Source organism: Nothobranchius furzeri, chromosome 2, assembly GCF_043380555.1.
Source record: "Nothobranchius furzeri strain GRZ-AD chromosome 2, NfurGRZ-RIMD1, whole genome shotgun sequence".
Lineage (NCBI taxonomy): Eukaryota > Metazoa > Chordata > Actinopteri > Cyprinodontiformes > Nothobranchiidae > Nothobranchius > Nothobranchius furzeri.
Genome location: NC_091742.1, coordinates 89,962,537 through 89,987,882, shown reverse-complemented (window position 1 = coordinate 89,987,882; position 25,346 = coordinate 89,962,537). Strand labels below are relative to the sequence as shown.

Genomic DNA, 25,346 nt, shown 5'->3' with positions numbered 1-25,346 from the left:
TTGGAAGGATGATCTCCGCATCAGCCAATCATGAAGAGCTTAAATGTACGCCCACCAATAGTGGGCCCCCTCGTGGTATATAACCGCAGTGACCCCACTGCTCACCTCCAATGGCTCTTATTCCCATCATAACCAGTGGGGCCAGTGGCTTAAGGGCTGCGACTAGACTCATAGAATCTGGGGTTACAATACGTAACCAACGTTCTATTTCGTCTAGTCTTAGCCCTTAAGCTAGCTGCTATTGGAATAAAGCGCAGCTGGATGGGTTTACGCCCCACTGGTTAACACAACCAATGGACACACCCAATCAAATCTCCTCTAGTGGGGGACGTTCAGCCTCAGACCAGGCCTAAAGACTGAGGCAGGCACGATAAGAGAGGGGCCCCCACTAAAAAACATCATCCACAAGAGGATAAAATCCATCTCAGCAAGGTCAATGAGGTGCCATAAGCATTCATTTAGCCTGCTGGGGTCCAAGCACTGAACGAGTGATGGAACCTGAAGACACATCTCGTAAATAATGAGTAAAGGAACAGGGTGAAGCCCATGAAGCAGCCTGACAAATGTCTTCCATTGACACACCACTGAGGAGCGCCATCGAAGAGGAAATCCCTCTGGCCGAGTGAGCCCTGAGTGCCTCAGGGGGATCCCGCCCTGATGATGTGTAAGCGAGGGAAATGGCGTCACACAGCCAGCGTGAAAGGCGCTGGGCCGACAGCGCCTGACCAAGGGAAGACTCCCTGTAGTGCACAAACAGGTTTTGTGAGCGATGAATCCCTGAAGTGCGTGACACATATCGTGCAAACGCGCGCACCGGGCAGAGAAGGTGAGAAGCCGCCTCCTCCTCAGAATTATGGGGAGGAGGAAAAAGTCCAGCCAATGAAATTGACCTGGATTTGAAGGAAGCATTAATGCTTTTGGGCACAAAGGCTGGGTTGGGGCATAAAACAGCAGACCCGCCATCCTCCCGGATCCTGAGGCATGCGGGAGCCACTGAGAGGGCGGTTAGGTCACTCACTCTCTTAACTGATGCTAACGCCAGCAGCAATGCAGTTTTAAGCGACAGGAACTTGAGTGAGACCTGGTCCAAGGGTTCAAATGGAGCTTCAGATAAGCCGTGCAGAACCACCGTTAGATCCCATTGGGGAAAAAGCGGGCGGGACACAGGTCTGTTCCTTCTGACACCTTTTAGAAAACGTTTTGTGAGGGGATGATTGAAAACAGATCTATCTCCAAAACCCTGATGACATGATGAGATAGCTGCAGCATATGTCTTAACAGTGCTGAATGCGAGGCCCCTGTCCATCAGTATCTGCAGAAATGATAGGACATCCGCCAGCTGGCAGGAGAGCGCTTGAACATTCCGTTCTGCGCACCAGTTCTGGAAAGCTGCCCATTTAGCAGCGTAAGAGGCAATGGTAGAGGGCGCCCGCGCACTCTGAATCGTGGCCACCACATCATGCGACAGCCCAGAAGCCTCTAAGCGTGACCGCTCAGCGGCCAGACCCACAGCCGTTGGCCTATTTCCGGAGGATGTTTGATTATCCCATCCGCCTGGAGAAGGGCGTCCGCCCTCCACGGGAGCCTCCACGGGGAGCCGGACACTAGCGCTTGCAGGTCCGGAAACCATGACGCGGACACGCGCCTGGGAGCCACCAGAATCACCGAGAGCTGTTCCGACCGAATTCGGTCCAGGAGACGGGGAATCAGAGGGACTGGTGGAAACGCGTAAAGGAGCGTTCGAGGCCAGGGCTGGTGTGAGAAGGCGTCCGCCCCGAGCGGGGGTCCGTCCCGGGGACTCAGGGAAAACCACAGGCGACACTGAGCATTTTCGCGAGCCGCGAACAGATCCACAGACGGTTCCCCGAACCTGATCCAGATCTGTGATATCAGTGCAGGATGTAGACGCCAGTCGGAGTCGCGGGGTCCCCCTCTCGACAGGATGTCTGCCGCTACATTCAGTACCCCCGGAATGTAGATGGCTCTGATGGACAGCAGGTGGACATGTGTCCAACACAGTAAATCTGTGGCGACACGCAACAGTGGGAGGGATCGAACTCCCCCTTGGCGATTTATGTAGGCTGCCGCTACCCGGTTGTCTGTGTGAACTTCGACATGACGGCCCTCGAGAAGGGCAGCGAAGTGTCTGATCACATTCCTCACTGTCATAAGCTCCAACACATTTATGTGCTCGTGCGTGTGGGAGGGCCAGCGATCTGCCACCGTGTGGGACAAGCACGTGCCCCCCCACCCCGACAGTGACGCATCCGTAAACACAGATACGTGTGACGCAGGACGTCCGATGGGAACCCCGCGTGAGAGGATGCAGGGGTTCCCCCAGTGAGCGAGGTCCCCGCCCACTGAAGGGGGAATCCTCAACATACGTCTCTTCTGACGTATTGGGTGTACCCGGAGGCGGACAAACCAGCGTTGCAAGCGCCTCGTGCGCAGCAAACCTAGCGGCACTACTGAATGGGCTGCGGACATCATGCCCAGGAGTTTCATGACTAACCGGGCTCTCACGATCTTGCGGGGTTGAACACGGGAGATCACCGTGGAGAGATCTGCCGCTCTTGCAGGCGACAAACGTGCTCTCATTAGGGAGGCGTCCAACTCCACCCCGAGATACACAATCGACTGGGATGGAAGGATGGAGCTCTTTTCCCAGTTTATAGAAAACCCTAGGGTTGACAGATGCTCTGTCAACCTCCTGGTTTGCTGTGACGCCTCGTCCTCGGACCGAGCGCACAGGAGAAGATCGTCCATGTAAAATAAGACCCTCATTCCCTCCGTGCGCAGTGGCTGCAGCGCGGTCTCCAGACATTTGGAGAAAGTGCGCGGGGCTAGCGAGTAGCCGAAAGGGAGGCGATTGAACTGATATTGAACTCCCTTGAACGAAAAACACAGAAACTTCCGGTGGTTTGGAACTACTGGTATGTGGAAGTATGCGTCTTTCAGGTCGATTGACGTGAACCAATCCCCGGGGCGCACATATTCCAGGACTTGTCTCATCGTTAACATGCGGAAATGCATTACTGCTATGGAGCAGTTGAACAGGGACAGGTCGAGAATCGGCCTCATTCCTCCCGACTTCTTCGGTACTACGAAGTAGCGGGAGTAGAAACCCGAGAGTTCTTGTCCGCGAGGGACTCGGGAAATAGCGTCTTTGGACAGAAGTTCCCGCAGCTCCAGCTCTAGCGCCTGAGACTGTACTTGCGATGTGAACGTCGTCTCCACGATCCCGTTGAAGGGAGGTAGAGTGGCCTGAAAATGAAGTGTGTGACCGCAATGAATGGTGCCCGAAATCCATTTGCTCATGATGCAAAGGCGGCGCCACTCGTGCGCGCGTTCCGACAGTGGACGCGTGTGCGCGGTCACGTGAACAACGTCTGAGGGTTGTGCATGCGCCCTTACCGCCGTCGCCCGTACCAGAGAACTGGGGGCGACCCATGGAGGGCTGCGCTCGAAAGGGCAAGTGCGAAACAGCTGGAACAGGCTGGTCCACACCGCGGAGCGTGGAGTCCGAGAGTGAAGGACGAGTGGGAGCCGGGCCTGTGCACGGGGGCGACAGAGTGCTAGCGGATGGAGCCGCGCACTGTGCCGCCGCGCGTGGTCGAGACAGCGACATGACATCCCGCCCCACCCAACGGCGTGGGTAGAGCGGGACGAGTTGGGCCTGGCCGGATGCTGGGGCCAGAGCGCAAATGGAGCGCACCCTTACGGCTGGCCGTGTATTATGACTACCTGCAGGAACATGTGTGCGTGCAGCAGTGCTTGGTGTGGGGAACATGTGTGAAAACTCGGCAGAGGATTCTGCGGAGGACTGTAGGATTGAGCTCTTTGAGTGACGTTTTTTGGGTTTTATTTCAAAACCAACAACATCAGAACAATCAGTAACACACACATTCCCCCCAAAGAGTCACTTCCGTGGCTGCTTTCGGCAAGGCTCCTGCACCTGGGACTGCCAAGACGGCGTCTGCTGGCCCAGCCGGAACCGTTGTCCGCCATCTCGCTGGTCCCGCTGATGTGGAGCCGAAGCGGGAGGCCGGCTCCGTGGAGCGGGCGGTGCAGCTGGACGTCTGAAGCTTCCGCGCCGTTCGTCCCATCCTCTGGCTGAACGGCCGGAGTGCGAGGCTGACCGAGGGTGGACCAGGTCTCGCACCGTAGCCGATAGTTCGGCCGTCTTCTGAGCCCTCTCAATGACGCCCCTAAGATGGGGACCAAACAGAACATCGGTGGTGATGGGGCCATCCAGCATCTCCCTTTGCAGATGTTCCGGAATGGAGGGCAGGGCCTTCAGCCAAATCGCTCGCTGGATGAGGGTCTGCCAGGCAGTGATGCGAGCAGAACCGGTGAGCACAGCAGCACACAGATTGAGGATGGCATCAGCAGTCTTAGTTATGACGGCTTTCGACTCCTCGGGAGCTTCCAGCTCCTCCATCATCTTGGAGACGCCGAAGGCAAGAAGGGCGATGTTATTCCCTGCAGCGCCGGTCTGAAAGGCACACTGATGTGCGCGGTCGGTGAGCCGCGTCAGCAGCTGGTCATGTTTTGAAGCGGGAACAGCTCGCGGGCCAGCGAGGTGGTTCTTGGCGCCGAACAGCGAGGCCAAATCCGGCTCTAGTGGAGGAACGGACGGCCAGCCTTGGTCGGAAAACCCCTCGACCTTGGTGATGGGCGCATATGTGGAGACTGGCGCCTTGAGCTTGGCAGGCTCGGAGAAGGCGGCAGACCAGCAGCTCATAGCAGCGGGGAAGCGCGGCCAGACAGGGTCTGGACAGCGTGTCTGAGTTGCCCCGAAAATTCCCGCCAAATCATCCGCTTCAGGCAGGGCCGGTTCTGGCACAGCTAGCCCCTTGCGGGCTGCTGACGCAGAAATGATGGCGGGCAGCTCCTGGAGCAGTGCTCTTACTGCTGGCAGGGAGGAGCGAGAAGCCACTGGGGCAGAAGGACCCGCTGAGCGAAGCTCGTCGACCTCCGTTATGTCTAGGAGGGACGCCGCCTCATCGTAGTTTGCGCTGTCAGTGACGTCATCCAGCCGGTTGAAGCCAGCCGGCTCCTGACCGGCGTCGAAGAAAACCAAAGCCTTGTCCAGCGGGTAGGAGTCAGCCACCGGAAATTCTTCGTCGGCGGCGGGAGTGAAGTACTCGACCCGGCGAATCTTCTCCGCCACGGGCAGAGCGGCACAGAACGGGCACGAGGCCTGCAGGGTCAAGGCCAGGCCAGCGTGGTGAGCCCCGAGACAGACCTCACACTTAGCGTGCAGGTCGCCGCTGGAAATGGAGCCCGTCTGGCAGGTCGGGCAGGGTCTGGTGTCGCTGGACATGGCTGGTAAGTCGTCTTCGGATAATTTGCTCTTTTGAGATAATATTTGCTCTTTAATAAAGCTCTCAAGCGTGGCATGAAGAGAAAAAGGAGGTGAGCAGTGGGGTCACTGCGGTTATATACCACGAGGGGGCCCACTATTGGTGGGCGTACATTTAAGCTCTTCATGATTGGCTGATGCGGAGATCATCCTTCCAATAGCAGCTAGCTGAAGGGCTAAGACTAGACGAAATAGAACAACACTTACAACAAACAACAATCATCCGACAAAGACTCAAACAAGACAGGGAGGTATAAATACCCAGGGAAACAATCAGGAACACATGGGCAGATTAACAAGGGGCAGGTGAGAACAATAAAGCCTAATCAGGAGGCAGGGGAGAGTGGGTGTGTCCGAATCCACGGGAAGGATGCTTATGAGTATGGGTCCTCGCCGGTCTAGCAAGGCCGGGTCCTTTAAGACCGCTAAAACCGGAAGTCAGCGGCTCTAAATTCGGACAGTCTAACCGGAAGTCAGCGGCTCTGAATTCGGACAGTCTAGCCTTCACCTCTACGGTGGCCCGTAGGTCCCGTCACAGACGTGGCGGCAGCTACACGCAAAGGAAAAATGCTAAAGCTAGCGAAAATGGAGCAGGAATGTTAAGGAGCTACAGCAGCTTCACGTCCATCAGCAGCGTTTGTTCACAACCGTTTTCAGGTAAAGTATCTTTGTTTATTCTAGAAGCTTTCAGGACTTACATGTTAACTTTAGATGGTTTCATGTATGTTTTAAGCTACAGAATGAACTTGTTAAACATACACAACACATTACTACAGAGTATTATCATGTAGGTAATTAATATAAACCAAATGCATTATAAATGTTGAATGCAGTCGGATGTTTTCTAATGTAAACTGGACCTTAGAACTTATTTTGCATCAAATGAGGGTAAAACGTTTTTAAAAACAGGCTTTTTAATAAAATAGCATTGAACTGTTTTCAATGTGCATTTGTTTATTCAACTTAAGCCTAATAATGATTAGATCTGTCTTAAAAATGTAAATTCTCTGTAGTTTTTATTTAACTTTTCCCTGCTGCTTTTCTTTAAACTGAACAGGATCAGTGTACTGCAGGTTATGTTTTGTTTTACATTTTTCTATTAAAAAAACTCTTTTAATCTATTACAGGTCAGCATGCACTGTGCTGCACATCTGCCTCTGTGCTGGTGAAGTTGTGGGTCAGGAGGATGAGCGTGAGGAAGATGTGTGGAGGAGGTCAGTGGTGCTCTGTCCTGGAGGAGGTACCAGCAGACCACCTATTGTTAACAGGCAAGTCATTCACAGAGACGTAACAGCCGTCGTCTGAGCCAACCCAGCAGGCCCTGTAGATGGACGATGGAGTGGACAGTGAGAGGAAGCATCCCAAAGCTCTCTCTGCAGACCGTCCTGTATGATGTTCTTCTGGCCAGAAACGTCCAGCCACGGGTCTGCTCCAGCCCTCCATCCATGTCTGGATCCTCCTGCAGCAGATCCAGCTGCACTGATAAAGACTTTCTGCTCACTCAGTTTAAATAAATGATCCAGGAAGAGTCACTCAGGTTAATACTGCTTTAACCGTACATAACTGGTCCATACTGGTTTTGATCTGTAAATAAGTGTAACCTATTATAAATAATCTTGTCTCCTTACCATCTTTTCATTTTCTGTTCATGTAACATGTTCAAAAACATCTGTAATAATAAAACTGGTGATGAAATCAATGACCAGAAAGAGTTATCAGTTAGTATTTGTTTTAATAAGTGTGCTAAAATATCAAACAGCTAAATAACATTAACATGATGACAGTAGAAGGCCTCTCTCCCAGGATGACCAACAGGTAAAGCCTCTCCTGACCCTGGACACCTGCAGTCCTACAGAGAAAATCAGAGACCACAGGTGACAAAAAGGCAATAAACACATTTTTACATTTATCCAAATGAGAAGATAAAACTTTTACTCTTCACACAAACTTTTTACTTCATTAAAACGTGTCAGCTGTAAATCCCTGAATGTAAAACTACTTTTCACAGAAGAACTTCTGTGGCTGTGTGTGTAAACAGCTTCACTCTTCACCTCTAAGCTTAATAAAAACGCTTCTTTGCTCCGTTGTCCTTAAAACAAATGACAGTTTAATTTGCCACACACACACACACACACACGCACGCGCGCGCGCACACACACACACACGCACACACACACGGGAATAACTGGGACCCGCGATACAAACACGTTCTGGCTGATTTCTGCCTAAAATGTAATTTAAAAAACAAATATACAAACGAAAAATGTCTATAAACTGAACCGCTTTAAGCTTTTAAGGAATCTATGGCTAGCTGTTGACAAACTTACGTTTAAAACTCTCCCCATTTTCTCTGCCTGTTGAAAATTCACAGCCGGTGCGCAAAGCATGCTGGGATAACCTTGTTCTTTGAGGATACAACAGACCCGTCCTCGAAATGTGGGCGGAGCGAGGACGCGTTTGAGGACGCGAGAATGAGTGTTCTTGGAATTCAGACAGTACTCGTCGCTGCGCTGTGACATCACCGCACTCTTACAAGCATCCTTCCCGTGGATTCGGACACACCCACAGTCAGGGAGGCAGGAGCAGATTGTGACACAGAGGCAATTCTAAAATATTATGGATCATGATAAAGATCTATTGGAGATCTACCCCATTGGACTGCTCTGCCAGTCACTGTGGCGCAAGCTGAGAGGAGCTTTTCAAAACTTGATCAAGTCATACCTGAGGTCAACTTTGTTTCAGGGGCGGCTCACTAACCTGGCTCTGATTAGTATCAATCACTCAGTAGGGGAGCAGATTTCATGTGATGACATTATTGATGACGTTGCATCAAGGTTAGGTTTTAATTTTAGTTTGTGTTTTCTGTTCTAAGTGCAATGCTGTAGTGATTATCTTTAGTTTGTTATGTGTGAAATATTTTTGCTATTTAGAATATTTATTATCTATTATGTTCATATATTCTTAATATTTAGTTAGTTTAGTTATTTTTGTATATTTGATTCTATATATTTTGATACAGTATATAATGTATAGTGCTTTTCATTCTGACAACTTCATAGTAATTAATGTAAATATGTGCAACTTAGAACAATGAATGTTCAATAGTCGTTCTAATAAAACATGCCTGTTTGTAGAAAACATGCGTGTGTGCGTGCAGGTGGGGTGGTGGTGGTGGGGGGGGGGGGCTCAAGGGGGGCCTCGTCCGGGGAGTAATTCCATGTAGAACCGCCACTGGTTCCAGCTTGCTTGTTTCAGTGAGTTACCTGTTCAGCCTGTTAGTCACCTGCTGATTGTAATCAGATGAGTAATCGTGTGATTTTTCCTGTGTGACTCGCCAGACCTGATCAGCATAAAGACTTATTGTCTCGAGGAGGATGAGACATTAAAACAGACAAGCTGAAGGCCTTCTTCAAGCTTCCACACAACATCCCGGCAGTGCCACAGACACATTTCCTCTAAACTGTCACACTGATGAAGTACAAGGAAGAAGAGGTCAAACCAAGAACTTTCATGTCCTGCTTCTTATGTCTCCCCAGTCCCTTCATGTCTCTTCCGTTTTCCCTGTGTCCTTGTGTGTGTGTGTGTGTGTGTGTGTGTGTGTGTGTGTGTGTGTGTGTGTGTGCGTGTGTCTGTGTGTGCGTGCGCGTGCGTGCGTGCGTGCGTGCGTGTGTGTGTGTGTGTGTGTGTGTGTGTGTCAGAGTCCCAATGGAGCTGCACAAGGTGCGGGAGTCGCAGGTGCTGCATATCTTCTTCAGTGAGACCCGGGAAGGGAGAAACAGAGGAACAATTAAAAATACAAACTAAACAAATAGCCCTGTCTGTACAGTCGTCTGTCATCAGTTACGTGAGTTTCTGGACACGCCCCCTTCCTGCTCGGCACGAGCGTTGAAATCCCGGTGCTCTGTCAGATACCTGTGCCCACGTCACTAGTCTTAAGATGTCGGTCTGGAGCAGATGTAACCTCTAAGTTGTTGGTTGGTGTTTTTACTGAACCAAGAAGATGCTTCTGTTGTTGCTGGTTCTGTCTCACGGTAAGAAACTTTGTGTCTGTCTGGTGTGAGTAAATAGCAGGAAACTGGAGTTTTCAGTAGAAATGAAGAGAGAGCTGTGGGTCCACTAGTTTATTTTCTTTAGACAGATCTCATGACGGCTCGTTTTATTCCGTTTAAAGACCAAACGTTGTGTTTAGTGTTTGTGAAGCTGCTGAGAAGCTTCCAGGTCCTGATCATGGTGGAAGGACATTAAAAACAGATCTGATCCTCATAGACATAAACTGTTACCACAGGTGTCACCAAGTCACTACTTTGCAAGTCACAAGTAAGTCACAAGTCTTGCCAGTCAAGTCTCGAGTCAAGTCCATGTCAAAGACAACCAAGTCCAAATTGAGTCCAAAGTCAGTGATGTGGAAGTCCAAGTCTTTAACTTTGAATTTTCAGGTCATAATCAAGTCATCAGTCCAACTTCAATGTAATGACAATAATAATAAATAAATCCCAGAAATGAAGTTTCTTAAAGCTTCGTTTATTTGCTCAAACAAGCAGAAAGTGAAAGTGAAACTGATTCTAAACAAAGTGCTGCTGCATTTAGCGGAACAAGATCAAACCCAGAACCAAGAATGATTCATGATTTTTGTCCACGTCGGGCCACTTTTGAGCTAAAATATCAAAGCAGCTGAAAAGTCACCTGTTAAAGCTGGTGTTGGTGTGACCTTCATCACCTTCTCCATGTTCTGCTCTTCCCGCCTATCCCACCTTCCTCAGGATCCACTGATTTCCCTCTTTCCGATTCACTCTCTCTCTCTTTCTTTACATTTTTAATCACAATTGTCTATCTTTTGCTCATTTTAAATGTTTTTAATCATTTTCTAAATTCTTTTTTGTATTTTACATTTTTTGTTTTTGTGAAGCGCCTCGTGATTTTTATCTTGAGAGGCTTTTCTTCTTCTCTGTCTTCTTCTTCTTCAAATATGCTCAAGTCATCATCAAGTCAACAGATGCAAGTTGATTCTAGTCGCAAGTCATTGTCGTTCAAGTCCGAGTCAAGTCGTTTATAGATTTTATCAAGTCAAGTCAGAAGTCATTAAATAATGACTCGAGTCCAAGTCATGTGTGTCGAGTCCACACGTCTGACTGTTACTATTATTGAACCTTTTAGGGAAAAAATGCTCTTCAAAAGAGATTTGAACCACTTAAATGAATGTTTCTGTGTTAAAATGTACTTTGGGCTTCCGTGAAAGTGGTGGGAGGTTGCAGGATCAATTCCGTCTTCCGGCGGAGAATTCTGCTGTTGTGTCCTTGGGCAAGACACTTATCCCACCTTGCCCACTGGTGGTGGTCGGAGGGACCGGTGGTGCCTGTGTTCAGCAGTCTCGCTCCGTCAGTGTGCCCTGGGACAGCAGTGTCTACGTTGTAGCTCATGAGGGGTCAGGGTATAAAACACACAATGAATATAAAAGTCTTTAATTATCTTATGAGGCCAGAACTCTAATAAAGATTCACAATTGATCATAAATTCATAATAAATCCTTGAAATGCTTCCTTAAAGGGGCATTATGGAAGTTTGACAGCCAAAACATGTATAGAAATAATAAATGTCTTCTTCGTACATTCTCCTGCAATGCCCTGGTCCTGTAGAATGAGCCCTGGCATTTTTACTGTGATTGTCTGTTTTTCTGTAAAATCACAGAAAAAGAGAGCTGCTCGGGTCGAGCAGGCTGCTTCATGCGCGTTCACGCTCAGGCATAGCCCGTAGCATTTGCTATCCGTAGCTTTAGCAGCAGAGAGAGAGGCAGTGCCACTTTGTCGCTGTTGCTAACGCCTAGTGACAAAGCTAGCTACATTTCTGAGGACCCTTAGCTACTTTCTGTAGAACTTTCTTCTAGATATTTCCTGCAAATCAGCAACAAAATAGCCATTTTCGCTCCGAACCGTTAATTGAACGTTGTTTCAGCTGTCATCAAGGATATAAATGGTACAGATACAAAAGATGTCATTGGTGCTTTAGCTCACCTAGTAAGATGTCAGACTCTTGCGCAGAAGACCTGGGTTTGATTCTGGATGTGAACATAGTTTATTTAGTTTCTTTTTTTACATTAATGGTATTTTTTTTACAGTAAGATGCCCAAATTTTTATTTGAGACTCGCTGAACGGCATTGCATTCACAGATAAAAAAGATGTGGGTTCAACTTTCATTTTGGAACAATTTTTCAAGCAAGGGAAGGGAATGATCTGAGCATGCAGGAGGACTGACCCATCTTAAACCTTTGTTGGCTGTGCTGAAGAGAAAGGTACAGAACCACATTATTTAATTAATTAGCTGCGCGTTCTCCTGTACTCTGTCCTCCGAGCCACACACACACACACACACACACACACACACACATGGGACTGTCTCAGCTGTTAATTTCGTTGAGTGTGCACGTACAGCATGCGCGCCTCGTGCACGAGCCTACTATTGAAGCTGCCGTTATGCTTTTGGCCTGAGGGGGGCAATCGCGAGCATAAAAATTCAAAACTCCGTAAAGTCCCTTTACGTGCTGCTTGTAGTTTCAACTCCTCATTTTTCTGCCTTATTTTGTGTCTGAAATATTTTAGTAAACAGATATATGAGGTGAAAATTAAGACTTTCTTTCTTTCTTTCTTTCATTCAAACATCTGCAGATTAAAAGAGGACAGCAGCTCTCACACCCCTAAGCCTCTTGAAGAAACACTGAGACAGACCATAATAACCAGCAGTAAAAACAGGAACACTGATTCTCTTACAGGAATCCATCTAAACGTAATAAAACTTCTTCCCGGTTCCCTCCTGTCATACCTGAATGTCTGACCAAACGTGTTTCAGTGAAGCTGTCAGGCAGCTTTTTAAAGCAGAGCTCAAACGGGTAGAAGGGATGGAGAGGTGGTGGAGAAACCAGTTCTGTTGAGTCAGTAATCTCTTTGTTCTCAGAGTTAAATCAGAGCCTCTTCTGGTGAAAAAACATACACTCCGCTTCTACTATCTTCTCCACCTCACTTTTATGACCCAGATGTGATTCAGCCTGAGGAGCGAAAGATCATAAAGTCTTTCGTTTTAAAGGTCAAAGACAAACAGAAATATTGTTAGGGTTAGCAATAAATGCACAGGAATTAGGTTCCAGGAAGGTGTTGAAGGCTCTATCAGTGCAGCATGCTGGGTTTAGGAGTATGATCCATGTCTGTGGGATGAAATCCGCTTGGCTGTACGTCCTCTCAAGCCAAACAATCTTCAATCTCGTATCTTACAAACATCAACTCAGCAGAATAACGCCTGTGATTGGTTCATAATTACTCCAGGTCATAGGAAGGTGTTGAAGGCTGTGTCCCCAGGAGGTGTTGCATTGAGCACCTACTTGGCAACATAACAAGATAAGCCACTCGGCCCAAGCTCCAGGTGGCTGAAAATAGGCCCGGCATAGAAAGTCAAAGCAGAACCAGGCTTTGTGACTGCAGCAGGGTAAAGTCATGGGAGCCACAACAGAGACAGGATCCAAGCAGCCCCAGCAGACACAAGCCAACTTGACTGGACTAGCAGTCCAGTCCGGAGATGTTGGAAAGCCCAGTTCAGGCTATCAGAAACAGATAAAGCCAGACAGAGACCAGGCTCTGTCCAGGCCAGCCAAGGCCTATTAAATACAGCCAGACTTCACAGTTTTCTAACACACTTAATTAGGTTTTTAACAAAACATTCCATTGGTTCATTCATTGTCTCAATTATGTGGTTTCAACCATCATTCATCATAATTTGTAGAGGTGCTGAAAAAAATCGATTCAAGTTTTAATCGGGATTCTTATTTATAAAGATTCAGAATCGATTCCAAGAACTCAAATATTTGGCATGTTACAGGTTTGAGATGCGCTTTTTTGATCTTTGTTAGGAGAGTCAGTACTCCGTTTACTTTTGTGGTCCCATACATTGAGATGATTTATGTTTGAATCTGCTGACAAGAGGACACTTGAATGAAATGTTTTCCATTCTCAGAAATTTGAGATATTCTCATATTTATTTTCTAAGTTGATAAATGAGTACTCAGGATTACTCATGTAACTTGTTTCTACACATACTTGAAAAGTATTTGACCGTATTACTTTCAACGCTACTGTTAGGTAACTACAGATTTGTTATATTTTACAAGGTAAGCATAAATAAATGTTGCCTTTTGGTGAAAAGATTGTTTCTGTTTACAGTTTTAGAATCACTTTAGTTTACTTTGTAAATTTGCATTTTTGGAGCATGACCAGTTTAAAGTCAAATAAAAATGTCCCATAGCTTTAACTGACTTGTACAACAAAGTAGTTCATCCTGGAGCTGACACTCTTTGTTAATACTGATAGTGAATCGAATTAAATTGAGAATCGAGAATCGGCACCCCAAGAATCGGAATCGAATCAAATCGTGACTTGCTCCAAGATCCACTTCCCTAATAATTTGTTTTGTGTAGTAGTAGAAATGTAGTATTAAATAGATTTTTAAAACAATATTTTTGCCTTTGTCTCAAATTATTACAACGGTGTGATTTTCCTGAACAACCAAAAAGACCCGGTTTAATCTTAGGTCATATTTATATGGAATATCACATCTTATTGATCATTTATTAAAAGTAACCACACAAGTAAACTGTTCCTCTGCTGTTCTGCACCACTGAGGCTTCCAGTGTGCTGCCGGGGTTAGATCAGACGAATACATCGAACGTAAAATAGTCAGGGACTCGCAAACGAACAGTAGACTGGTAGGGCTGCCATCTTGGATTCTTTGTCACAAACCTATCTCAAGTCACTGAAGTGTTCTGGATAATCTCTACAATGTCTGCTCTCAGGTTCCCAGCATGTCTCGGCAGCGGAGGTGGGCGTTGAAATTGGGGTGGAGTCTGTCCTGCTGCCCTGTCTGGTAGATGTCTTGGTTTCCAGAGGCTCCACACTGGTGTGGAAACGATCGGACCTCCAACCCTCAGCTGTTCATATCCGTCAGCCAGCTGGAGATTATCTGACAGGTCAAAACCAGCGATTCATCAATCGAACGTCAGTGATGAACAACGCTCTGGTGACCGGAGACCTGAGTCTGACTCTGAGGAGCCCTACATACGCCGACAGTGGGACCTACACCTGCGTGGTTAACAGGGACAGAACACTGAGTCAAGCCGAGGTACTTCTGTATGTCAAAGGTCAGTCCTGTCAGTCAGTTAAAAAGTTTCTACAGCTAAATTAGCTTAATAAAGTAAAATAAAAAATGGATGTGATCTGACAAAGATGCTGTGTAATTTAGAATTTAGCTAAGGCTAACCTGGTTACCCACTAACAAGAAGCACACGATGCTCAGTCGCATGAAATAACTCAAACAACAACACTTTTAACTGCATAAACAGCACATGAACACTAAATGAATGCCCCTCCACACTAGTGCCAGCTCCACTGCATGCAGTCAGCCCCAGCCCTCCCCAGCCTGGCCAGATTGATTACACGCATCCTTTCACATTCAACATTACCCAGCATATGGGCGGTCTCCTAAATTGGTGTGAAGGTATCAGTGATGCCATGAGTGCATCTCCGAGCACGTGGGCAGGGCAAAAGACGTCCGAAGTCCGACAATCAGTAGTTTTTACCTTGAATCAACATTGTTGAAAATAAATAAAAGGATGTTCAGTTGTTGAAAATGTTGGTGGCTTTGTACCATGTAATCTTAAAAATGAGGTCTAAAGTGCAAAGGGCGTGGGTCTAGCATCTTCCAGGATGCCATGTTTCCTTCTGGACAGCTCAGGGTTCTGCGCCTGTCGATGATGTCACACTAGATGATTGGCTGAACGTACAAACTTACAGAAGTTACTTTACCACATTCGAAAACATTTAGAAAGTAAGAAACATGAATTTTGTTACACAGTGAAGTGTAGTGAGGACAAAAGAAACATGATGACTTGGTCGATAGACAAGGAAAACCAATTTTATTTCCTCTGGTCCGAAAAAAACAAAATCAGAAAATCCCAGCATATTCAAAATGGCCACCCATCCAACTCTCTTAGCAGTCTCTGTCACTTTCAGAGAGGAAAAACGACCCTTTGCCACACCCAGCAGTCCACCTATATACTCTCCAACCCCCCCTCCAATTCAGGTCAGCCAATCACATCAGTCCACTCAGGCATTTCCTATACAAAGGCAGCAATAGAGGCGGGCTTCCTCTTTAGCTGCTTCAAAATGGCTGCCACAGAGGACACCTCCTCAGGGTAACAAACAAATTCATGTTACATAACAAATTACATTCCTGAATGAACACTCTTTGGTTTAAAGACATGTTGCTTCTCAACTAATTTAATAACAAAACTGCTAAACTCTTTGCTAAACATTTGTGAAAGAACAGAATTAAAAAAGAGATGCAATATACTTTGGTCGAGCGGTATTGCCGTAGTAGGATGACGTCTTGGCAGGAGCCCAGACACCCTGCGGATAAAACTCATTTTAGCCGCTTGTATCAGCGATCTCGTTCTTTCAGTCACTACCCAAAGCTCATGACCATAGGTAAGGGTAGGAACGTAGATGGACCGGTAAATCGAGAGCTTCGTCTTCACCACGACAGACCGGTACAACGCCCGCATCACTGCAGAGGCAGCACCAATCTGCCTGTTGATCTCACGCTCCATCTTTCCCTCACTCATGAACAAGACCCAGAGATACTTAAACTCTTCCTCCTGGGGCAGGAGCTCATCCCTGACCCGACTCAAGACTCAGATTTAAAAGAGCTGATTCTCATCCCAGCTGCTTCACACTCGGCTGCGAACCGCTCCAGCGAAAGTCGCAAATCACGTTCTGATGAAGCCAACAGGACAACATCATCTGCAAAAAGCAGAGACCTGATCCTAAGGCCACCAAAAAGGATCCCCTCAACACCTTGGCTGTGCCTAGAAATCCTGTCAGAAAACAGAATCTATGACAAAGGGCAACCCTGGTGGAGTCCAACTCTTCCCGGAAACGAGCCTGACTTACTGCCGGCAATGCAGACCAAGCTCTGACACCGATGATACAGGGACTTACCAGCCCATAACACAGAGTCACTTCATATTCCTGAAGTATCCCCCACAGGGCTTATCGAGGTACGCGATCAAACATCCCCTCTAAGGGTACAGAGCTACACCCTGCGGCCCCCCTTTTTAAATAGGGGGACCACCACCCCAGTCCAGTGGAATTGCCCCCAATGTTCACGCAATTTTGCAGAGCTGCGTCAGCCAACACAGCCCCTACAACATCTCAAGCCTTCAAAAAACCCAGCCAGATCTCATCCACACCCTCACTCATCCTCCCCTACCATCGGAGCCAACTCACCACCAGGTAGTGGTCAGTTGAACAGCCGGCGGCTGTTCTTGGCGCCAAGGTGTCAAATTACAAATGCTGATGCCGCAGCGGTAGATCAGTGCAGCCTCTGCCACCTCACAAACTCACTGGATGTAAGCAGTAACTATGTCCCTCGTATTCGAAAGAAGAAAAACTGACATTCTTCCAGCCGGCTCAGAATGAAATCTATCTCAATGTAACCACTCCTCCAACATGATTCCAACATTAGGCCGTTTTTTAATTACAAAACATTATTTCACTGTAGAATTTTTACTTCACTCTTACATTTTGCTCCTTTAAGAACAGGAGTGATGTGCTCGGTTCTCTTAGTTCTTGTTAAGACTACAGATAGAAACAGCATTCTGAATAAGCTGTGTTTTATTTTATTTTATTTATTTAAGCTTTTTTATTTTGGGAAGACCAGACAAAAGACCATTGCAATTGTCCATCCTGCTGGAGATGAACACGTGAACGAGTTTTTCTTGGTTTTTTATGGACATGAGACCCCTGAGGTGGTTATAGCCTTAATATGACCAGTGAAGCTCAGGTCTGAATCAATTATGAAACTTCGATTTCTAACCTGAGTTTTTGTCTTCATCCCTCTGGAGGCAAGTTTAGCAATAACGTCGATCCTATCTTTATTTCCAAAGAAAATATTTTCAGTCTTGTCTTCAGTCTGCTTAACTGAAAGGAAGGGTCAAGCAGAGTAGTCTCGACTCGTTAGATAACAATAGACAGCTACCGCTTATAAGCTTGACTCTCTCATATTCCAGTTAGAATTGACAAAGCTCCTCGTATGAGAAGAGAAATGCCTTCAAGAAACCAAAGTAGTCCAGTTTCCTTTATTTGAACCCTTTTGGATTACAGTGACCAGCATTTTCCCAATGAAAGAGAGATAAAAGATCGGTCTGTACTTACTGTATTCATCACTAATAAGGAATCTAATTTTCTTCCCTTTAAAATAGGCTAACAGCAGCAGTTTTCAAGGATTTAGTAAAATTTCCTGACATTAAGGAGCAATTAACAATTTTCAGTACCACAGTCACAGCCAGTCATTAAACAGAATCCCCAAAACCGAGTCTGTGATCATCAGAATTAGCAGCTCTGAGCTGCACTGATCTGCTTTTTCTACTCTAAGCTACTTATTCATGCAGTATCACTGTCATCCTTTATAAAAACTTTATGTTCCAACAAAATCCATCTAAAAAGATTTAAAAGGCTGTTGATGGACTGGGAAACCCAGCAGATCTTCACACTAAGCAAGCATGTAGCGACAGTGGAGAGGAAAACCCCCGTTTAACAAGAAGAAACCTCCAACAGATCCTGGATCAGTGAAAGCAGCTGTCTGCCAAAACTCATTGGGGATTTAGATGACAGAGCAGTCACACACAAAAAAGAAACATCACATGTTGAAACTCGGCTCACTCAAGCAGGAAGTGATGTCACTGGAATGCTTCCTGTCATGTTCATATTATTTTGTGTTCACTGCAGAACCACCTCCTCCCCCTCCAGTCTGGCCTGCATATGTTGTTGCTGCACTGGTTGTCATCATAGCCCTCTTCATTGGAGTTGGCGTCTTTTTCTGTCAGATACAGAAGACAAAAATGAAAAAGAGTTTTGAAGGTATGTCGGTGTTTCTGTCTGTTAATGTTTCAGTGGAACAGAACAGCTTCTGCCCTCTCTGACCCTGTCAGACATTTGACTTCTGCTTTATTTAGTGATTTATAGGGCTGCACAATATATCGTAAATATATCGTTATCGCGATATCAGCAAGCACAATATGCATATCGCAACGAACAGATAAATATCGCAATGAATGGTCAGTTCAAATGTTTGCTACGCACAATGCATTCTGTCAGTCAAACAGAAGCATGGTGGGTTTTTTTTACAAATCAAATAGAGCTCTTCACCCATTTGGCCAATTGGGTGGGTTCTCATAGGTCAGATGCCCGCCCCCGAGGCGGATGTCACTTCATTTTAATGGTTAGCAAACACCTGAGTTAGCTTTGTTCTGCTCTTTCTGCTGATTCTGCTTTTGTCGGGATCCACTGATTGCCTTTTCTCGTTCATTTTCTTTTTCCCTTTCCTCACATTTTTTGCTTTTCTCATTTTTATGATTTTTTTTATTTCTTTGCTTTTGATTATTTTTGTTCCTGAGTTTTTTAGTTAGCGCAAGTAATATATATTGCAACATTAATCACTGTTATCGAATATCGCAGGTTTTCCTAATATCGTGCAGCCCTAGTAATTTATTTTAGTAGTAGTAATGTTTTTGTAAAACTATCATAAAAAACACATCAGACAGGTTATACAACTATATTTTGGTACAGTCAACTAAACGAAATATTTTATTTGTTCTTTTGACACTTGAGCAGCAGGTTGTTGTTTTTGCTGCTAAAGACTTCATTGGCACTTTTAATAGCAGATAAACTAGTGACGTTATTGAAGACTGAACTCATGAACACATTTATGGAGTGTCAATTCTGCTCATCTCTGAGTCACTTTGTACACCTCCTTAAACCTGTTAAAACTCAGAAAGGTAGCAAATAGCGTTCTTTTTAGCTCTCAGGTGTGGATATCCTGTGGCATGCTCTCTTATTACTTGGGTCTCTGCACCGGTAGCGGGCATTAGCACAATGTTTTGTGTTTGTTGGTCAGGTGTAGCAGATGAGAAAGATGCTGCCAGTGTCAACAAAAATCTAACTGTGTTTTCTCATCTTAAAGACCCATTGACATGTGATATCCATCGACATATATACTGGACAATTCGTGTCCATGGGCTCCAATAATAAGTTTTTGTGCCAAAATGGGAGGTGGCTACCACCACCATTTTGACCGTGTCACAGGTTCCGTCAAGCCCAGACAATTCCACAAAAGGGAAAAGAGGTGGAGCTGAGGGTGGGGCTGTAGGGCTGGGATCAAACGACTACACCCGTCAAACTGAATCGATGTAGCTACAAGCTAACCCAAAGCTAACGCAGAGGTGGGAGCTAAACTAACGGAGGTGGCTACCTAGCTACAACCGGAGTTAACTGTGCAGAACACCGGAGCTTCTGAGTCCAAGATACACCAGGCTGACTGCTGGGGAGAACCGGGTGGAAAACATCGGTTTCCATCCGAGAGCTCCATAAGTCGGCAGCCCGTGCAGCAGACAGGCGCTGCTGCGATCAGAGATGCGCCGAGCTGCGGGAAGGGGATAATACCGATAGTCAGAACCCAGCTCCACCAACATGTTATATTTCAACCCATTTTCTAAAGTGCAGCATTATGTTAAATGCACTGCGTTTCACCCTATTACATTTAAATTTCATGGTTAAACAGTACATGTTAAAATCTAAGCTCAGCTCGGCAGTGACCTAAAATGCATAAATATAATTTTACTTACCGAAAAGTAAACCGTTCAGGTTCAGGTTCAGTTAGAACCAGCTGCTACAGTCTGAGTCTTTTTGTGTCACTTCATTTGTTCTCCTATTTCAGACCAACTGTTATACACGGTGGAGGCAGAAGCAGGGCAGGACTGTGTCACACTGCCCTTCAACCTCGAAAATCCTCGTGATGGGGAAGTGGTGGAGTGGAGACATGTGAGGACTGATAGGTTGCTCTATAAGATTGAGAACTGCCAAGAACAGCTGGAAGATCAGCACCCGTGGTATAAAGATCGTGTGAAGGGGGATAAAAACGCACTGGAGACTGGAGACTTCAGTCTGACTCTGATGAAGCCTCGCTACGAGGATGGACACATTTACATCTGCACCGTCTACAAGGATGGAAAAATTATCCAACAAAGACTAGTGGAACTCTGGTTCAAAGGTGAGTCCTCCATTTTTTTTTCCTGATTTCTTTCTTTATTTATTTTTTTAATCAAACGTGCACACAATTCATGCATGATAACTCGCACTCTTCCTAGAAATGTGCTTAGGTGTGTTTGAATCACGTCCTGCCTCCTACACACCTGTATACTCCCATTATTGCTCCAATACAGTATTTGAATATTCTGTATGGTTTGGTTGACGGCCACTCACACAGTACGTGTAAGTACTATTGTGCTCATTGACTGTACAGAAAAGCCTTCTTTGATGTTTTTTTTCCTCAGTATCACAATGACATGCTCAGTGTCAATGTGTTTGGAAGTTTTGAAATTGTATTCAGAGCAAGCAAGGGACAGACGTTCCAGAGAATTTCCATTAAAATGAATTAACGCTGATGATAAGACAGAGGCCATTCTTTTTAAACCAAAAGTATATGACCTACATCTGCTACCTTCAGTCTCCTCTCCACAAATCTCAGCTGCTGTGTGACCAGGTCAAACTAGATCTGGCATGTCCAAAGTCCGGCCGGCTAGCTGTTCCCCCCGAAAGTGAAATGGGGTTTTCGCCCCGGGTAATATCTAATCTAAAATTTCTTTTGTGTAAAGAAAACAAACCTGATTATGGCACAAATCTTTTTCGATTCAAGTTTATTTATAAAGCGCCAAGTCACGACAAGAGTCCAATCCAATCCAATCCAATTTTATTTATAGAGTCATCTCGAGGCACTTCGCACGGTAAACATTCCAATACAGGTCAGTTAATTAAGCCAATCTGTAAAAAGCTTCTTATATAAGGAACCCAGCAAGTTGCATCGAGTCACTGACTAGTGTCAGTGTCTTTACAGCAATCCTCATACTTACCAAGCATGTAGCGACGAAGATGTGTAGTAGCACAAGACGTCCCAGGAAAGGGGAGGAGTCCAAGACCCCACCTGACATATACAGTCATACACAGTCACACACTCCCTCCCTTGTGCTCACACACACACATACAACCTAAGACTTACAAAAATCAATGCTACACACCCACTCATGCTCCCCATACACACCCTATTCACTCTGGTCCCGGTACTGCTACACAAAGGGTACAACCATCACCAGTTCCCAGAGTTCAACCCTTTCTGCTAGGGTGCTGATGAGCAGGCCCCCCTGCCCAACGCCGAGCAAAGCAACCCACCACACCAGACCCCAACTAGACGGCCGGATCTCCCTCCTAGCCTCCAGCCCCAGGAAGCCAAGTGACAACAGAGGTGTGTTAAGACCCCTAGTCTCCCTCCGCCTGCTCCAATATAGTGTTGTGTGTTGATGAGGTGTATTCCATGGCTGTGGTGAGCAAGCAGTGCAGGAATCGTCTGGCCTATGCCAGCTGATGCAACCACACACGACCGCTTCCCCCCACAGCCCACTGTGTCTGAGTTAAAATTGGAAGTGAGCACCGGCACTCGGGATGAGGCTGAAAGATCCCCTTGCCAAATGCCGTTGAGTGTGCTCACTCACCCTAAGTGTGTGTGTTTGCGTGGAATGTCGTTGGTGGAAGTGTTTAATGTGCAAATAAAATTGGGGGGCAGGCTGCCACAGGAATGCATAAATGGGGTCAATACCCGCACCCCCTGAATTGCCCACCCCCAAGGTCCAATGTGCATGTTTGTGTGATGATGTGAGCGAGCAGGAGGAGAAATGTGTGGGGATGGGGAGGAATGGCTGGTTGGCCTAAGCCCTCCAGGAGCCAGCTCCCCCACTGGCCCCAATAGGCACCTCTGTTGCCAAAATGCCACCCAGGGCATGGAGACCCCAGCCCATCTCGCCATCTTGTAGCCTGGCCAGCCAGACTGGCCCTCTGTCTATTCTGCACAGAGTCTGGATACTCAGAGGCAGAGAGCACCATGAGGGGCTGGACTAGCCAGCTCAAAAATATCAAATCAGAAAAAAGAAGGAAATTCTGTAATCCTGTATTTTTTTTTTTACTGTTGTCAAACATGTCGTCTGGCAACGGCACGAAAGGCTTTTAGCTCTTCTTCTTGTTTTGGTTTTAAAAACATGTCCAAGTCATTTAGAATAGAGGAAAGAGCCTCAGTGTACTTCGCTTCAGACGCCATCTTCATAGTTTATGAGAAACTGATTGTCACAGTGTGTGACATAAGCTGCTCAGAGCTGATTGGCCCTTGTTAGAATTCTCAGGGCATGGGGTTATTTGAATGGGAACCTTACTAGGCCCTTTGCACTGGCATAGCTGGCCATGCTACCATCCTTGGTCTGATATGTTTTTAAATAGCATGTTATAAAATAAAGTTTTATTTTTGATGAAACTAAAATTGGACAAACACATTTCTGCCATTATTATATTGAGTTTCTTTCGACGTAATTCTGAAGAAAATCTGAATTACACCATTAGTGATCTTCATGTTTGTTTTTCTGTAACTTCCAGTTATGACAACAAGAGAGTTTCTGTTGAAGCTGAATGCTCTCGTTCTTAACTGATTAGATCACGTTTTCACCTGTTGGGTTGTTACAGGTAAAGATGTTAAACAAGTGGAGGTGGGGGCGGAGTCTGTCACACTGAACTTCAAACTCAAGCATCCTGACTGGGATAAAGTCGATTGGAAGCATGTGTGGATTGAAAAGCTGGTCTATACGTTTGAGAACGGCTACAAACAGCCTGGAGATCAGCACGAGGATTATCGAGGTCGTGTAGAGGTGAATCAAGGCCTACTGAAGACTGGAGACTTCAGTCTGACTCTGAGAAACCTTCAGTGGCAGGATAGTGGCGTTTACATCTGCACCGTCTACAAGGATGGAGAAATCATCAAACAGAAAGCCGTGAACCTCTGGGTCTCAGGTGAGTAATCCATGATTTTTGTTACCTACAGCTGTTTGTGACGTCAGCCTGAAACTAGAACTAATGAACTCACTCTCTCTGTGATGAATTAGTTCTTACTGCTTCCATCACTGCAGATAGAACCATCATGTTGGGTTCTAAAGCAGTGGCGGCTGGTGAAAAATATTTTTGGTGGGGCTGTGCTATTTTTTTATTTTTAAACAAACTTGTGCTTTCTGCACAACTTCACTATTTCCTGAATTAAGCACAGCTCTTTTATTTCTTGTCTTACATCATTGGACAAACTGATTAATCCAGGTGTGTCTGACTATTGGCACGCTGCCTTGCGGACCAAGGTTGAAAAATACTGCATTAAATTGCACATAAAATAACATGACCATAAATGGTAAATAGGCAATGCAAGAGGCAAGTAACAAAAACATTTTGTTTAATTTCAACATTTGAGTGAACACGAAAAATTATGAGCAGGTCACTGTTACAGTAATGGTAGTAAACACTACTTAGACAAAATGCCAGAAATTTACACTGTTAAATATTTCTGGAGTGTTGTGCCAAGGTCAACTTTATACAAAGATCAAGTGGATGCATTTGTGTGTGTGTGTGTGTGTGATACCTCATTTGTACAGAAATTTTGCCCTTCTGTCCTTCTGAGTGGCAAAGCTCTCGATGAGCTTTTTATTGAAGTCAGGAATGTTTGTGACAAGCTTGTTTTCCATGGAGAGCATGGCAAGAGCATTCAGCCCATCCTGTGTCATGGTGTTCCTCAGGAAAGTCTTAATCCTCTTTAAAGTAGATAAATAAAAAAACAACAGATAAGTACATAGGAAAAACTTTCATAGGAAATAATGTCATCAGTATCCTCTTACAAATGTCATATTTCCCAGTTTTTGGGACAATAAAACATTTCTGGTTCTCAATGAGATGTTTTTACTTCAAATGTAAAAACATCTCATTGAGAATCAGAAATGTTTTATTGTCCCAAAAGCTGGGAAATTTGTTTGCTGCAGCAGAAGTGTAACAAGTAAAATGGAATCAGATTGATGTATGTACAAATTTACATGAAATACACATTTACGTGATTAAATATGTATAATAAGTATGTGTGTTGAAATTAGTTTTTACAGTTATTGCACATTAAACATGTTATTAAACAAAAGTCCCGGTTTGTGGGACAACCAAGGATTTCTGATTCTGATTGTCTTGTTTACAGAAATGTAATGTACAGCTTACGTCTGCACCCAGCTGCTGTTGTTCTCCCTGGCCAAACGTCCTCCGTTTCTTTGTTGGCTGCTGCTGCACTGATGCGCTGCATTCCTCAGTCAGAGAATGAATGGAGTCCCTAATGAGACACAAGTTCCACATCCACCTTCTGTGGATCCCAGCCGTTTTGAATAACAAACACAGAAAGCAAAATAACGCATTAGCGTGATTGCATCCAGCTAGCCACTGCTTCCTGGTGTACCAATTTCGGGAGAAGCCTCGTGTGTACAGTTTACCTCTCTCCTTCTCCTGCTGGCTTATCTTTACGTCGGGCTGATCTGGTCCAAGCTCTTTGACATTAAGTTTTTCCACCATAGTTCTCCTCTCGAACGGATACTGGAGAAGAGACCGAACTGAATTCAGTGGCTGCTGAGATCCGGTATCCATGCTGGTTGTAGTCACTGGCGGCGTCCATGTCTGCGTCTGCTCCATGTGCGTCACGAGTCACAACCAAAAACGTGCTGGAGTCGAGACTCTCAGAACACCAATGAAAGCCTTGGCGGTAGCTCTATCGCCCATCATGCTTCTGAAACGTTCTGAAACAACGTCGACGCTGATTGGATACATTCCCATTCCTACCCTTTGATTTTCTTGTCAGCAATTGGACAACTGGTCCCGTCTTGTTTGGGCGATTGAAAAACAGCACACAGCCTCCACCGCTCGGCAGAGACCGGCAGAGACCGGCAGAGATCGGCAGAGATCGGCAGAGACCAATATAGATATATATATATGATTTATTTTTGTT

General features: G+C 45.8%; 1 protein-coding gene across 2 annotated transcripts in view; it reads left to right on the top strand.

Moving 5' to 3' along the window:
* Positions 1 to 9,224: 9,224 nt before the first annotated feature.
* The window catches only part of LOC107396908 (polymeric immunoglobulin receptor), a 30,695-nt gene continuing 14,573 nt past the window's right edge, over positions 9,225 to 25,346 (top strand). Inside the window, exons 1-5 of one of the 2 annotated variants that reach the window (XM_015976751.3) lie at positions 9,229 to 9,396; positions 14,197 to 14,541; positions 18,188 to 18,319; positions 20,175 to 20,507; positions 23,018 to 23,341. In XM_015976751.3, coding sequence (XP_015832237.3) covers positions 9,366 to 9,396; positions 14,197 to 14,541; positions 18,188 to 18,319; positions 20,175 to 20,507; positions 23,018 to 23,341 — 1,165 coding nt within the window. In that variant the 5' untranslated portion in view covers positions 9,229 to 9,365. Of the gene's footprint in view, positions 9,397 to 14,196; positions 14,542 to 18,187; positions 18,320 to 20,174; positions 20,508 to 23,017; positions 23,342 to 25,346 lie in introns of both variants that reach the window. The other variant, XM_070548263.1, reaches the window with a different exon arrangement.